The sequence below is a fragment of the Panthera uncia genome, chromosome B1 (genome assembly GCF_023721935.1).
Source record: "Panthera uncia isolate 11264 chromosome B1, Puncia_PCG_1.0, whole genome shotgun sequence".
Classification (NCBI taxonomy): Eukaryota; Metazoa; Chordata; class Mammalia; order Carnivora; family Felidae; genus Panthera; species Panthera uncia.
In genome coordinates, this window is record NC_064811.1 from 86,771,688 (window position 1) to 86,787,773 (window position 16,086).

At 38.7% G+C, this 16,086-nt stretch overlaps 1 protein-coding gene across 2 annotated transcripts in view; it reads right to left on the reverse strand.

The window, feature by feature from the left end:
• Window positions 1-11,932: 11,932 nt before the first annotated feature.
• TBCK (TBC1 domain containing kinase) overlaps window positions 11,933-16,086 on the reverse strand; it is a 230,316-nt gene continuing 226,162 nt past the window's right edge. For both annotated transcript variants that reach the window (XM_049630974.1, XM_049630972.1), the window contains exon 26: window positions 11,933-12,245. In XM_049630974.1, the coding sequence (XP_049486931.1) occupies window positions 12,135-12,245 (111 nt within the window). In that variant the 3' untranslated portion in view covers window positions 11,933-12,134. The remainder of the gene's footprint in view (window positions 12,246-16,086) is intronic.

Sequence of the window (16,086 nt, forward strand, 5' to 3'; positions counted from 1 at the left end):
ATTCTTCCTATTCTTCCTGCTTAATGGCCTTTAGAACTGGGACATTGACCTTTTCCTGCCTTTGGACTTGCACTGAGACATTGGCTCTTTTTGGATCTCGAACTTGCTGGCCTTTGGACTGGAACTACAGCATTGGCTTTCCTGGGTTTCCAGCCTGCCAGCTCACCCTGCAGATCCTAGGACTGGCCAGCCTCCAAAATTGTGGAAACCAATCTCTTATATTAAACTATATATATATATATATATATATATATATATATATACAGTAGGATTGCTGTAGTTTAAGAATTTTGCCCTTCTTTTACTTCCACTGCAAGTGGTCTAATTGGTAAGCTAACATAATGTCCCTTTAGTTAGCTGGCCATCTTTTTTGTTGTTCTTATCTCTCTCTTTTTTTTAATGTTTATTTATTTTTTTGAAAGGGTGAGAGACAGAGGGCAAGCAGGGGAGGGGCAGAGAGAGAGGGAGACATAGAATCAGAAGCAGGCTCCAGGCATCAACCAGCTGACAGCACAGAGCCTGACACGAAATCATGAACTGTGAGATCATGACCTGAGCCAAAGTCGGACGCTCAACCGACTGAGCCACCCAGGTGCCCCTGTTGTTCTTATCTCTTTATATGCATACTTAAACTTATTGGTCTTTTGCTTTAGTTCCCATACCATGTAATAAATTAGAAAATGGGATTCTAAGATTTAGATTCTGCCTTGGAGTACAGTAGATACCCCACAGGCCTTGAATTTAAGCCATGGGTTTTAACTCAGGTCAACAAAATCTCTGAACTAGGGAGTAGTGGTCACTGGCCCAGCCATAAATTGGTACTTCTTCTTGCACTTGCTGTTATCCCTGATATTTAAATTTTACTCAGGAGTTTGGTGGAGAGGAGAGTGACTGGCAGGGATTTTCAGGTCCCTTGCTTTAATACCATCAAAGAATACCAAGACTTTATTACCTGACATAACCTACTAGCTACATCACAGGGACAGAACAAGGTGTTCTCTTGAAAGTGCAAGCCATACGTTATGGGACCTCAGGAGAGCACACTTTAACTCAAGAGCATTGGGGAATGGATGTGTTTTTTCAGGCCACTTCTTCCAGTACTGGTTCAAGGGACATCCTTGGAATGTAAAGAACATTGGGAGCTAAGGAGTGCATGTGGTAATGCTGAGTTAGAGTGTGTCATTGGGGCTTGAAAAGAGACTGATGTACAAGTTGGCTAAGTCAGGCCAACAGCTCTGGCCATATCTGCAGGATGAAAATAATTCTACTTATTTATGTATGAATAGACACCCACCCATACTCCTTTATTAATCATAATCCTTAAAGCCCACTAAGCTCAAATAACTTCTCAGCTGCCTATTAGACAATGTGATAGACTATATAGTTTTGTAGCCCCCAATACATCCAGAAATAGTTTTTAAAAAGTCAAGGTCACATTCAATAACCCTCTAAATTTATGCTCCAAACACAAGTACTCCCAAAGTCTACTTACTATTATGAATACATTTGTGTTTTGATGGGATCTTGCCCATTTAAAATGGGTGCCACTCTCCCCTTGTAATGGTTTCCGGGGAGAATCCATTTACTTCTCCCTTCTGCATGGAAAAGTGGCCACAGAGCTCACACGGACACTACTGAGGAGAATGACCTTCAGCGGGCAGAGATAAACAAAAGCTGCTTTTCATCTTCCAACCATTGATTTTCTGCAAGGCAAAACACAAAGCTGCTTTGAAGTCCAGGGGAGAGCTGCAAGGGAAGAGGGAGATAAAACTGAAGGAAAGACTGGATTTGAAATAAAGTTAATCTCTGTCATCTAGGTGTAGATGGCTATTGGCGAAGCTGAAACTGCCAGATTTTATCAAGAGAGAATTTAGATTATTGTAAAAAGAAGGTGTTTTAAGTTGGTAAAACTGGGTTAGGGGAAGGTGGTGTGGAAAACAAAGAGAAATCTGAAAGGATCCTGGATAAAATAGATCCATTTAGCAGAAATAGTTGCTTTTAAGCAAACAGTAGCAAGTGTGTGGTGAATAATCTGAACACTGCATGAAGGCTGCCCTCCTGTTTAGGTTGCATAACAGGACCAAACAAGGGATCGTAAGAGTATTTGTGGTGTCAAAATTTCTTCTTAAGAACAACTCAATAGATACCAAATGTGGCTTGATAGTTTGATAGATCAGTTCTGACTTTTATAAAAATTGTAAGCATATTGCATTTGAATAATACTTTCATTTTACAACATGCTCTTCCATTCACTTCAACATAAGCCAGGAGATAGGCTGGATAAATACTGTTATCCCCGTTTTATATGTGAGGAACTAGAGCCTTAGACCCCTTGGGAATTGCATAGGGACACACTGAGAGGGCCAGGGGAGAGGCCAGAATAGCCAGGTTCTTGGATTCTTGCTCTCTTCCTCCTCCTACAGGCTCCCTCTATTTCGTGGTTTCTTACGGGAGAGAAACTCTAACTCTTGCTTCTTTCTCCTCTTTCAGAAGCGTGTATTGTTTTTCTCTGCATCATTTTTTGACAACTTACTCTTAATGTATTAGCGTTGGGATTCTGACACATATTTCTTATTCTCATGGAGTCTGGAGGTTAAATTCTGACACCCGAGATCGGGAGGCCCAGCTCCGAAGACAGCCACAGCGGAGGCTGAGGTTCCTAACCAGTGCTGCAAGAAGTGGGGTTGACCATGATTCTGGTGGGTGTAAGGGTACTTGTTGTTGTGAAATGAAAGATCCTTGAGAAAGTTCAGCCCCTCTCTCAACCATGAATACAATTTCCAGCCAACCTGAAACCCCAGACCACAGTTCTTCCTCATTCCAGCCCTCTAAGATCTGGGTGAACAAACACATGCCATTTGAGGGGAAAGGCATCATGGAGGAGTTAAGACTTTACCAGCCCTTGAGACAGAGGAGTCGCTCATGTGTTCTCATGGAGCCACAGACATGTGACCTGGAGCCAAGAAATGTCAGGTAGAGGGTCTATGTTGGGAATGGCAGCTTTGGAGTTTCAGTGGGAACTTTTGAAAATTTACTGTTTTCCTTTGGTTATTTTTATACAACTAATTTGTACCATACACTTAATTTAGCATTTTGTTCAGTTCCTGTACATCATCTTTTTGTTCTAGCTGGTAAGTAATGAAGTACATACCCGATAATCTACTCATATCAAACTTCAGGCAGGCTTTATGATAAATGTCTAGCAGCTTTAAAAAAGACTCAGTTAATGTCCTGGGCATGACTAGCTAATTAAAAGAATGAAATAATTACAACAATTAATTTCCTCATTAATTTATCCTTTAATAAAGAATATTCTATTGACTTAATAGAATTAATTTGGCTGACAATAATGAACTTTAATATGAATTTTGATATTATATTACTTAATCAAAAAGGGCAGTTTTAAATTCATTTCAGAATGTCATATAATTAATTATTTATAGGGTACTTAATATAGTCAGCTTCTGCTTGAGTTATTGTCATCTTATGGGATAGTTTCTATACAAGTATGCAACATCTTGCTTTATGTAGTTATGTAAATCACCACTGAAATTTTAAATAGTTGTTATATTGCTGCCTAGAAGCCATTTCAAAATGGCATTTTCAGAATTTATATTTAAATGAGAAGGTTAAGATATAAATTGTTTTTTAAAACTATCTCCTTTAATTATTTCTTTCACAAATACATATACACTTTTAAAAATTTGTGCTTTACAAGTAAATATACTTTGGAATGTGTGTTTACATGTCCAATCAGCACATTTCATTTCCAACAGGTTTTGTAAAATATTAGTTAACTAGTATCCAGATAAATATCTATAGGTATATTTATTTCTGAAATCTGAACTAGTCCTTTTCTATTATCTGGGATGCTGTTAGACTTGATCTGCTTAGGATAGTTAATTTAATATAAAAGGGAGGAATTTTAAAAAATTTCCTTGTTATGAGGAAAAAATTTATCTCATGCCTCTTTCCAGGCACCAGATGGTGGCATAAATCAAAATTATTATCTTATATTAACAATAAGGCATGTTGATATGGGAAAAAATCTTGTTACAAAACCAAACATAGATAAATCACAGTTTAGGGGGACCAGACAGTTATTGAGTTGTATTAGCCCCAAAAGAGGGTTGAAAGCTTTTAACACTGATCAGCCTCTATCGGACTAATTTAGGAAAGTAAATAATTCAGACTAATGTCCTACCTCTGAATTGATGTTGTGTGATAACTTTTTTTTTTTCTACACAGTAGTAAATGGGTATGTTCCTGAAAATGGATTCTGCCTGTTTACAGTAGTTGCTAAGGGTAGGCCTTTATCCCAAGGCAGATCTCAGTCATAAGCAGAGCACAGTCATGTTAGGGCAGGTGGGGGACAGGGTGGACAACACTTTGGGGATAAGAATCTCTTGAAATCTCTGTTAACAGGAAATAGGCTCAGAACAAGGAGTTGAAATGGTCACACTGGACACTGCATTATGTTAGATATGCTTTATCCTGTCATCTATATTGCCATATTCAATTAATGATATTGTGTGAATGCAGAGATTGTTTTTAATCCTCACTATCCATTAAAAAAAAAAGATTCTTTTTCTTGGTGGTACCTCACTATGCAAATAGTCTCTGTGTCATTTGGCCTCAATCCGGTAGTCATATTCTTCACATGCCTTTCAGATCTGTAATGACCCTATATGGTGTCCATGACAATGAATACGTGGTACATGGGATTATTAATGATCTTAAAGATAATTTTAGAAAAGATATGCTATCTGACAAGTAATAAATTATCAGGATATTTTATCTCAGTGCATAAAAATAATTTTTTAAGTTAGAAAATGACGTAAATGACCTCTATTTCTTCTATTTTATGATTAAGGGACTTAGAAACAAGTTACCCCCTCCCTGCTAGTTCTCAGCTTTCCACACCTGACTGGGAGGCTGACACAAGGACTTTCCCAATCCTTTGGGCCTAGTCCCTAGCTAAGAAATAGAAGACAATGATTGGACACCAACTTTGACCCTGTGTATAAAGGATATGACTGTAGGCAGAGACAATGTGGTTTTCTACTAGGGATGTGTTTTGGGTAATGTTGTCTTGGAGGTGAAGGGGTAACACAGTACATAGCAACAGTTCCTCAGAACAGTGGTTCTCCCCTTAACCTGACTACTTCTATTATTTTGCTGGGGAGGAATCTTTACTTGTGAATGGTGAATATGACAGGGGCAGTGAGAGTGGCATCTGCTAGGAGCTGATATTAAGTGGCACTTCTATGTCATATAGTCAACAGTGAGTTTAATCAACATGTTTAGCTTTTCATTTTTGTATCCCATGCATCATATAACACAGAGCCACACCTAAAGTTGATCTGTAATGAATGTTTAATGGGTTGAAATTGATGTCTTTTACCTTCTCTATCTATATGTAATGGACAAAGAAATGGATTAGGAATCAATGAGAAAGCAGAATTGTAATTTTGGATCTGTCCTTTACTGGCTGTGTGATTTTTGCAAAATTGCTTCACTGTTCTTATTGTGTGAAACAATGATGCTTGGGTGGGATGATCTTTAAAATTCCTTTTACCTTCATGATTTGTCATCTCTAGACAACATAGTGACCATAGGATGGTTAAAATCTATGGTTTTCTGGTAAATATAACTACCTGGCTTAAAAAAAAAAGAATAAAAAGAAAGTCACAATTTGTGATGTTTGCCATTTCTGTGGTATAAATACTCCTGCTGTGGCTAATTTTAAGCTACCAGTGCGAGGTCATTGAATACATAGTTGGGAAGAAATGGGTATATTCGGCTGTTTCAAGCCACTAGGAGCCAGTTTGAGCACACTATATATCTTAAAATAATAAGTTATTTTACCTTAAAGGACTGAAAATATGCTAATGTAGTTGAGAAAAAAGTAATAATGAGAAACAAAAATAAATTTCCAGAGGTAATGAGAAAATTAATGCCTGGATTGTCTCAGCTTTCAATGCTTTTAAAGTTTTTCAAAAGAAGGGTAACCCATGTACTGTTTTTTAAAGTCATAGATCTATATAAAGATAGTAATATCTTCAAAAGCCATATCTTTTAGAGTGGCAGGATATAATATTTAGAATCTGATCTAATGCTTTAAATGCATTTGTTATAGCTCTAAGATTAGTTTTAAGCCACCTCAGGACAGTGTTTTACCTTCCACCACCCAGAGGATTAATATATAATATCCAGGAATGTTGGCACTACAGTGACTTGGTACTCATCCATGCACTGTTTACTGGTCACAGTGAGCATTTGAACAGAACAGGATTATCATAATGCTGCAGAGAATGCAAACTAAAAATGTGTCCTCTGAAAGGGAGGAGAAAAAAATATTAAAGAATGTCAATCGAAGGAGACATGAGGCCTGGAAGTCATGATAGAAGCTACAAATATCACAGTCTATCTAAAGAATACTCAATTTGCCAAGATCCAAGTTTAGTCTTCATGTGACAAGCATCTATCATAAGGCATTAACAAGAAAATTACTCAAAGATATAAATACATGAAACTTAAAAAAATATGGCCAACTTTAAAAATAGCTTACTTATAATGTGTACTCTTTCTAATATTAAATGAGATAAAACTGGATTACAAACCCTAAGGTTTGTGTGTGAGCAATTGCTAGTGTCAGACATTAAGGTTTATAACACTTCTCTGTTACCTTTCCACATAAAATCTAAGGTGGTAGTTGTGAAGGGTATTCAGTCTTGAGACTGAATGCCCAAACAAAAATCCATCATAAATATTCTTGTTTTGCTTCTACTCTTTGGCTTAATGAATGTTTACCAAGAAAACTGCATTATTTGGTTAACAACAGGTATATATGGAGCCACCCATATGTCACTCGTGAGGTGACTATTCATGACTCCGATACAGCGAAACATCCATCAACCCTACAGCAGGCAAGGGAACAGTCCTCTCTGTAGAGTGGATTTTACCAGAGGAAACTGCTGCATGAGATCTTTTAGAGAGGCTGTACCATACTTAAAAATACATATATTTATTTATTTTGGGGGAGAGTGCAGGCAGGAGAGGGGCAGGGAGAGGGGGACAGAGGATCTGAAGTGGGCTCTGTGCGGACAGGCTGACAGCAGCGAGACCAGAGTGGGGCTTGAGCTCATGAACCACGAAAGCATGACCTGAACCGAAGTTGGACGCTCAACTGACTGAGCCACCCAGGTGCCCCTGTACCATACTTAAAAAAAAAAAATAAGTTTTTATTCATTTAGCTCTAGAGAGAGAGAGAGACAGAGAGTGCACAAACGGGGGGAGGGGTAAGAGAGGGGGAGAGAATCCCAAGCAGCCTCTCCACATTCTCAGCACAGAGCCCGATGTGGGGTTCAAACTCATGAACCATGAGATCATGACCTGAGCCGAGATCAAGAGTTGAATGCTTAACTGACTGAGCCACCCAGGTGCCCCCAGAGGCTGTACCATAGTTTTGATATTAATCTATAAAGAAGTACAGTTGACCCTTGAACAGCATTAGTTTGAACTGTGCAGGTAGGTCCACTTTCATGTAGATTTTTTTTTTCATAAATACAGTATAGTACTGTAAACGTATTTTCTCTTCTTTATGATTTTCTTAACATTTTCTTTTCTCTAGCTTACTCTATCGTAAGAATACAGAATATAATACATATAATATATAAAATATGTGTTACTAGATTGTATGATATTGGTAAGACTTCTGGTTAACAGTAGGCAGTCAAAAGTTGTAAATAGATTTTCAACTATGTGGGGGTCAGTGCCTCTAACCCCTGTGTAGTTGGAGAGCCAACTGTATTTTTATGGAACTATTTGGAGAAGGAAATAGGAGTCAAACAAAGATCTGGCACCATCTATGCTTTCCAAAAGTTTGATATAATTCATTGTTCTCATTTTTAGTCAGATGAACACATGCCTTAAAACCTGTTCTAATCTGGGGACTTAGCCCAGCCTTTCCATTGAACGCCTCCCTCTGTCCACAACAGATTTGTTTTTCTTTATTCAGAATATCAGGACAATCTCTCCTGTACCTTCCTTGGTTTGGTAGGAAGTTTTTTTAGTCATTTCATGGAGCGAAGAGTTCTTTGAGACTGTCACTGTGTAGTCAATAAAAATTCCCTACCAGAGGCCCGAGGCTGTCTTTTAACCCTATGTGCATGTTAAAACCACAGTTCCTGGGGTCTATGTTGATATCTGATATCTGACAGTGTTTCAGTTTCTGTTCAAATCTGACATCAAGGAATTTTTTTCTTTCAAACTTGGTTAAGTATTAGACATTTTTAATATTCTTTTTCAATTTAGCATTTAGATGCCTTGGAAAGGGGAAGCAACTAACTTAGTTTACTCTGGTGTTGGAAGTTACTTGCTCCAACCTCTATGATTATAGAATCTTAGAGCTGGGTAGAGCATTCGAGATTTGTTCTTCTCTTAGTGAATTAGATTTCAGTTTATTTTATAAATCGTCAGGTACCACATAAATTTGGCACTTGAAATAAATTTCCCAGTTTTTCTTCTATCCATATAGATCCTAAAATCTCTAAGCAAGAGATTCAATTCAATTTTACACTTAACAAGCAGCTCCAGTGTAGTGGGTTGCTGACTACAAAAAGATTTCTGACTACAAAAATTATGGTCTTTGACCTTAAGGATGGGCCCCAAATGTGAAGATAATTGCAAAATTATGTAATAAGTCTATTATTAGAAGTATGAATGGAATGCTTTGATAGTTTTAAGGCTTTTAACGTAGCATGGGGAAGTCCCAGAAGACTGGAGGTGCTACTGGATCATGAAGGATTTATGTGTGTGTGTGTGTGTGTGTGTGTGTGTAGCTGGTTGTGGTAGTTAGGGCATTCCAGACAGAGGGAAAGGGACTGCTGTTGCCAGAAACAGTGCTGATAGTGACAGTGTAGGAGTCAGTGAGATATTACAAAGGACCTCTATAAGTCGTGGGTCATATAGGTTTAATTCAACAGATAGTTGTTGAGGTCAACTTTGCAGAAACTATCTGCCACCAAATAACATGCCCTGCACATAAACATGGCAGTGATTGTACGCTCTTTCTTATTTTACTGTTGAGAATATGAAATATTCATAATTTGAATGTTTAAAAGAACTCATTAAAAATTAAGCCTAAATGTATCAAGTTTTAAGAAAGATCAAATGCAAAATTGTGATGATACTATTGACAAGTATCTACTTGAGATACTTGAGATACTTGAGAGAGATACTATTATCTTCTCTGGAAGCTCTCCTCAACGCTCAGGTCTTCGTCTTCCCCTAGCCTACCAGCCCATTCAGTCAAATCCTCACCCTTCCATCCTTCTTTGCTTTCTCAGTAAGGGAAACCTAAAACTCAGAACCATCCCTTCTGAATGAGCATGAGTGCTGTGTTATGACTAGGAAGTCAGATAAGTCATCAAAGATTAAAGAAAAGGGCGGGAGAACTTAATGATTTATTTCCCTTACCATGGTAGATGATGACCTCAAAATGCTATTAGGGAAACAGTGGTAAAATTTTCTTATTATTCTCACATTTTTTCTTTGTATCTTATGTAGGGGTCACAGAATGATATAACCACCAGTTATGTCAGTGTCTTGCACTTAATGGGTACTTAAAACATATTTGGTGAATGACTAAGTATAATTCAATAAGAAAAACAAATAAAATTACATAGCCTCTGGGAGAACTTGATATCCACACACCAAGAACGAAGTTGGATACCTATCTCACTCCATATACAAACATTAAATCAAAGTGCTTGGGGGGGGGATTAATGGGGAATGACTGCTAATAGATACAGATTTCTTTTTTGGAGAATAAAAATGTTCTGGAATTAGATAGTAGTGATGATTGCACAATTTTGTGAAAATACTAAAAGCCAATGAGTTGTACATTTTAAAAGGGTGAATTTTATGGTATGTAAATTATATCTCAATAAAAAAGTAGATGCAAAAAATCAAAACAAATAGCAACAATAAAACCACAGTCAGAGAGTTGAATTAAGGCTCTTATTCAAACGTTCTATACCTAGGTAGTCCTAACACTGAAGAGGAATATAAGTTAAAGATGAAAAAAACCCACTTTTTAGTCAAAATTGAAGGTAATCAAGAAAGGTACTATATTTCAATAATTCTAAGATGCATATTTTTTCACATTTCTGAATGCGAATGCATCTTATAATTGATGGTAGGTCCAGTTTATTTTTTTTATTTTTATTTATTTATTTATTTTTTTAAATTTATTTTTGGGACAGAGAGAGACAGATCATGAACGGGGGAGGGGCAGAGAGAGAGGGAAACACAGAATCGGAAACAGGCTCCAGGCTCCGAGCCATCAGCCCAGAGCCTGATGCGGGGCTCGAACTCACGGACCGCGAGATCGTGACCTGGCTGAAGTCGGACGCTTAACCGACTGCGCCACCCAGGCGCCCCTAGGTCCAGTTTATTTGGCTGCTTTTTCTTTATGGTACATAAAATTGTGATAGGTCTTAGAGTCAATGAAGTACTGTACTTTTTTTTATTTTTTAATTTATTTTATTTTTTTATTATATGAAATTTATTGTAGCAACGTGGATGGAACTGGAGAGTGTTATGCTAAGTGTACTTAATTTTTATAATAATGTGGCAGAGCTGCTAATTGCTTTTCAATATGTGTTCTCCTCTTCCCACACAGTAATAATAACTTTAATAATAATAATACATGGGGGTGCCTGGGTGACTCAGTTGGTTAAGCATCTGACTTCAGCCTAGGTCGAACTTGGCCCGAGTTCGAGCCTCGTGTCTGGCTCTGTGCTGACAGCTGAGAGCCTGGAGAGTGTTTCAGATTCTGTGTCTCCCTCTCCCTCTCTACCCTTCCCCTGGTCACGCTCTGTCCCTTTCTCTCTCTCGAAAATAAATAAACATTAAAAAATTACAAAATAATAATAATACATGTTTAATACATTTAAAAAAAATTAAAACTTAAAAAAATAATAGATTTTTTTACCTGGGTAAATGACCGCCCAGCCAAAGGTTATATTCCCATTTTCCTTATAGCTATGTGTGGCCACACGTCTGAGTTCTGGCCAATGGTATATAAGCAAAGTAGTATGTGCAACTTATGGTTTGTGCCTTTAAAGAGAAAGAAAGTTCTCTTCCTTCTCTTCTTTCTCTTTTCCTCCTTTCCTATATCTTTCCTTCCCTCCTCTCTGCCTTCCTCCTCCTTTATTCCCTTCCTTCTAAATGGCATGTATGTGATGGTTTGAGCTAAGCACCCATCTTGATCCATGAGATAGAAACCACCTGTTGAGGGTGGTGAAGCAATGTGAAAAGATACCTGAGTTCTTAATGATTATCAAACCGATATACTAGCCCTAGACTCATTATGCAGACTTTTATGGGAGAAATACAGTTCTAGTTTGTTTAAGTCACTCTTTTTTTTTTTTTTTAAGTCACTGTTATTTTGGGTTTCTCTGCTATAGGAGCTGAATAATGTTCTATCTAATGTGAATGGCTTCTGACTTCAATGTTTCTGTAAGTAAATTATTACTACTTTCTTCAGTAGGCTAATTCTTTTCCTAAGCAATACACACACACACACACACACACACACACACACACACACATACACACACACGATCTGTCTGGGCCAAAAATGAGTTACCAAATATAGCATTTACTTATAAGGAATATATTGTGAATAGCTTTTTACTTTTCATTATCATGGAAAGATGACTGCAACCCCCATTCAGTCTATGTTTCTAAATAATACCTTTGTTAGGACTGTCTGTTCAGTGCAATGGGAGACAGCTTTTTCAGTGCAATTGAGATTTCTTGATAATGCTAAATCTGCCTTGTCAGCTGAATTCCTCTGGCTTTGTGCTGCACTGCGGTAAAAATACATGATCGGATTTCACTGTTAAGAAAATTCTTTCAGCAATACATGTACAGTCAAGTTTATTGCCTGGATAGCTGAGCATGTGGGTTATGAGATTTAAAAAAATGTTTCATGACAAAACTTTATGGAAATGCAACAATCTGGAAGTCTAGTTCTGTCGAAGAGAGGTAAGGCTGTGAAGAGTTGTGCTGTTGGGGGCTGATACCACTCTGTCCTTTTGACTATCACACTCTTTCTTGGTTCTTCATATTTGAGGAGACGGGACGGTGAGGAGGCCTGTTGGCTTGATCTTATTAATGCCGCCATCGAGAATACATATTCTTGGATATTTCATCTTCACAAGGTGAGCTGCGAACTGGAAAAAAAAAAGGCCAAATTTATAGAGGATATACAAAATCTGTACTTCTCTAATTCCAATTTATTTCTCAAGCTGTGAAAGACAAAACTTTTTTTTTTATTATTATTTTGAGAAAGAGAGGGAGAGAGGGAGAGAGAGAGAGAGAGAGAGAGACAGGATGAGTAGGGGAGGGGCAGAGAGAAGGGAGAGAGAGAATTCCAAGCACGCTCCGTGCTGTCAGCACATAGCCCTATATGGGGCTACGTCTCACAAACTGTGAGTTCATGACCTAAGCCAAATCAAGAGTCGGATGCTTAACCAACTGAGTCAAATAGGCACCCCAAGACAAAACTACTTTCATAATACTATCTCTGTCATTGTTGTATCAATGAATCATTAACTGGGTTTTTAATGTAAATCAAATAACCATTTAACATGTTGACAGCTCTTTATGCTTTGGGATAAATATGTCTCTTTAGTTCTCTTTTAAACTTGTTGGGATAGGCAATAAATATACATAATATCCAAACAATATAAAAGGTATATAGTGAGAAGTAAATTCCTCCTACCTCTCTTCTCAGTTTCTCTTTCCAGAGGTCATTAATATCACTATTTTTCATGTATTCTTCCAGTGATAGTCAAAACATTCTCAAATCTATTTGACATGTGAATAATTTTTGACATTACTGTCAACTTATTAGTTACTGCAATTCCATATATAATGTCCCAGAGAGGGCCCATAACCTTGCTGTAACATGTTTCTGGAGCCACTTCAATGAACAGTTTCAGACCATAAACTTGGAATGAATTCTAAAGACTGATCTAGGACATCTTCTAGATGGCTACCAAAACAGGACATTGAAAAGTTATCAAGACGCAGGGCACCTGGATGACTCAGTCAGCTGAGTGTCTGAATCTTGATTTTAGCTCAGATCATGATCTCACGGATCGAGCCCCCCACTGGGCTCTGCACTAACAGCACAGAGCCTGCTGGGATTCTATCCCTTTCTCTCTGCTCCCCTATATCTCAAAATAAATAAATAAACATTCAAAAAAAGTTATCAAGACATCCACACACATCTCCTTGACTTGGCCCATGTCTACCTATCCAGAATCATTGGTTATCTTTCTCCATTCCCTCAACCTTATGATAAAGCAGTCCTCAACTGCTTGTCAATCCCAATACAAATGAGATCACTTTAGGATTCAGAGCATTTTGGTTGTGCAAGTTTCCCTTTGTTGGGAATAGTTATCATTTCCCACCAGCTCCAGGATATCTTTTAGTTCTTCCTCAAAAGCCACCTACTTACCCCCCACCAGCCTTATTTCTACTTATGTCCCTACTCAGGCAATTTCTTCTCTACACATTAGGTCTCCCTTACAAATCCCCTCTTCTCAGCCCCCAAAATTTCTTGGGCAAATCTCTGTCTTTTGGTTTCCATGTTTATTTGAGTTGCTCATTTAAGAGCCTGCTTTCTCTACCAAACTGTAAACTCCCCTAGGACAGTGAGACTGTTCTGTTTCCTTTTATCTCTAGTACCTGGCACATGACAGTCAAAATATGCTTGCTAGACTGGACTAAAGTCTGACAAATGACATATAACCTGGCGCAAAAGGATGAAGGAAAGAAGGGTTTTCTTGGACTCTGGCCATTCTATTTCCATTTCCTCCCCTTGGTGGTGTCCTATTCCTCCTCCTTGGGTATTTGTGTCCTCACATTCTTTTCAATTACTTTGTCATAACCTAATCTCAGATCCTTCAAGAAAAATGAATAATGCCTACTGACAGTGCTACTGGGAATATCTGAAGCCTAACAGCTGGTAAAGTCTCGAGCCAGCAGTCTGGAGACCTTACGGTTCAACAGCTGAGTGGTTTGGTCAGGATCAATTCAAGGCCTCAACCCTAGGTATTCCACTTTATTTATTTTTTAAAAAATTTTCTTAACGTTTACTAATTATTGAGAAACAGAGACAGAGCATGAACATGGGGGGTGGGGCGGGCAGAGAGAAGGGGAGACACAGAATCCGAAGCAGGCTCCAGGCTCTGAGCTGTCAGCACAGAGCCTGATGCGGGGCTCGAAGTCACAAACTGGGAGATTATGACCTGAGCTGAAGTCAGACGTTTAACCGACGGAGCCACCCAGGAGCCCTGGGATTCTGCTTTATCGATCTGGGGCTCAAGAGTGTGATTTTGTTGTTGTGGTGGTGGTTGTTGTTTTAAACAAACATCACTAGAGGATTCTAAAGCAGGTAGTCTGAGGACAGTATCTTGAAAAACAGCAACTAAAGGCAAAATGATGACGGTACCAGTAAGTAGGTGGTATAGATGGTGCTGGACTTGGATCTTTAACAATCTTCAAAACTACTCACAGAAATGGATCTTAATAGTGCCACTTATCTTTCCCCTCATTCTCTGCAGTGCCTTAATAGATTCGAATGGCTATTAACATTTCAGATCCTGTACTCTTTTAGTCACCTGAAGTTATCCTTAATAGTAATTAATGTTGAAGAGAAATAGTGCATCTATATTTCAAAAGGTATCATGTGAGCTAGACCACTAATGTGAGCTGGTCTTCATGCTGTTCTTGCTTATTTTTCTTTGAACCTAAGTCCTTACGAGCAGAGGCACTGGATTCATCTGCTCTGAGTCAAGTGCAGGCAACATGGTCGCTGATACTGTATGATTACTGAAACATCTTTGCTTCGTTCTCCCACATGCAGCAATACAATTACCATGTAGGCCGGAATTCTAAGATAAACATACCATTACTGAAAAGACCTTGTGGATAAGCAGTCTTAGCATTCAATACTTTCAAAACACTGTAGAAGTCAGAAAATGAATAAGGAAGGACTGACTACTGCACATTTAAGTAATCTCTGAAACTATGCTGTAGATCTGGAGAGAGTTCCCACTGTTATTGTTTGGAGGGACATAACAACTAGGCTGCTGTTGAGCTGGAAACGGTAAAGGCAAAGCAGGCAGAACTGAGCGCTTTGGAACAATTAGGGCGTCACTATGTGGGAGGTCTAAGAAGAAAAGTAGAAATGGAATACCAGGAGATGGCAAATGTTTAGATGCCTTGAAAAGCAAGGCTGTGCTTAAGTGAAAGAAAAAGCGCCAGCGCTGAGTTTTCAGGTTAAGATTGTGAGTTCTGCTCCTGGGCTTGCGGCTGCAATTATCCATGTTAAATATCGGCCCCTAACAGTGAAGGCACGACTGCATCTTTTCCACTCCTACCAGGGCAGCAGTTCCTCGTCTCCATCTATTCATTCATTTCTCAAACACTGTAGTGAGCACCTACCACATACCAGGCACTGCTGCAGTTTTTGCAGTGTTTATAGATCAGAGAAGGAGGTAGTAACCGACAAGTAGTGTGGCGGTTATACAAGTACAAGGGCAGGGTACGTTAAGGGAGATTTCCCCCCTCCCCAGCCCTCTTTTATTGATGTGACAGCCACAAGTGTGGATCAGATAGTATTCTCTGTGGCTGTAGTCTGACAGGTTAGGGAGGAAAGAAAGGGCTGTGAATGCATAGGGGTGGTTTCCACAGCGTGAAAAAACCACATCACTCATTGAGAAGATATGTGGTGGAACACAGGAGAACCAGGCATGTAGCGTTCTGCGTTTCGTCCATCTTTGACTCTTCATCTGGCAGGGCTCTGGCAGCTTTCGGGAGTTAACATACACATTTACTGGACTTTGGTGATGAAGGATCTAGAGTAGCTTTGCAGCTGCAGCTGAGGGAGATGCCCGGCCTCAAACAGAAGTCACAAACCTAGACTCGCTGAGCAATATCCTTGGCAGGAGTGGGAGGATATCATATTGGACCAGTGGTTATGGAGCTTTTAGAATCATCTGA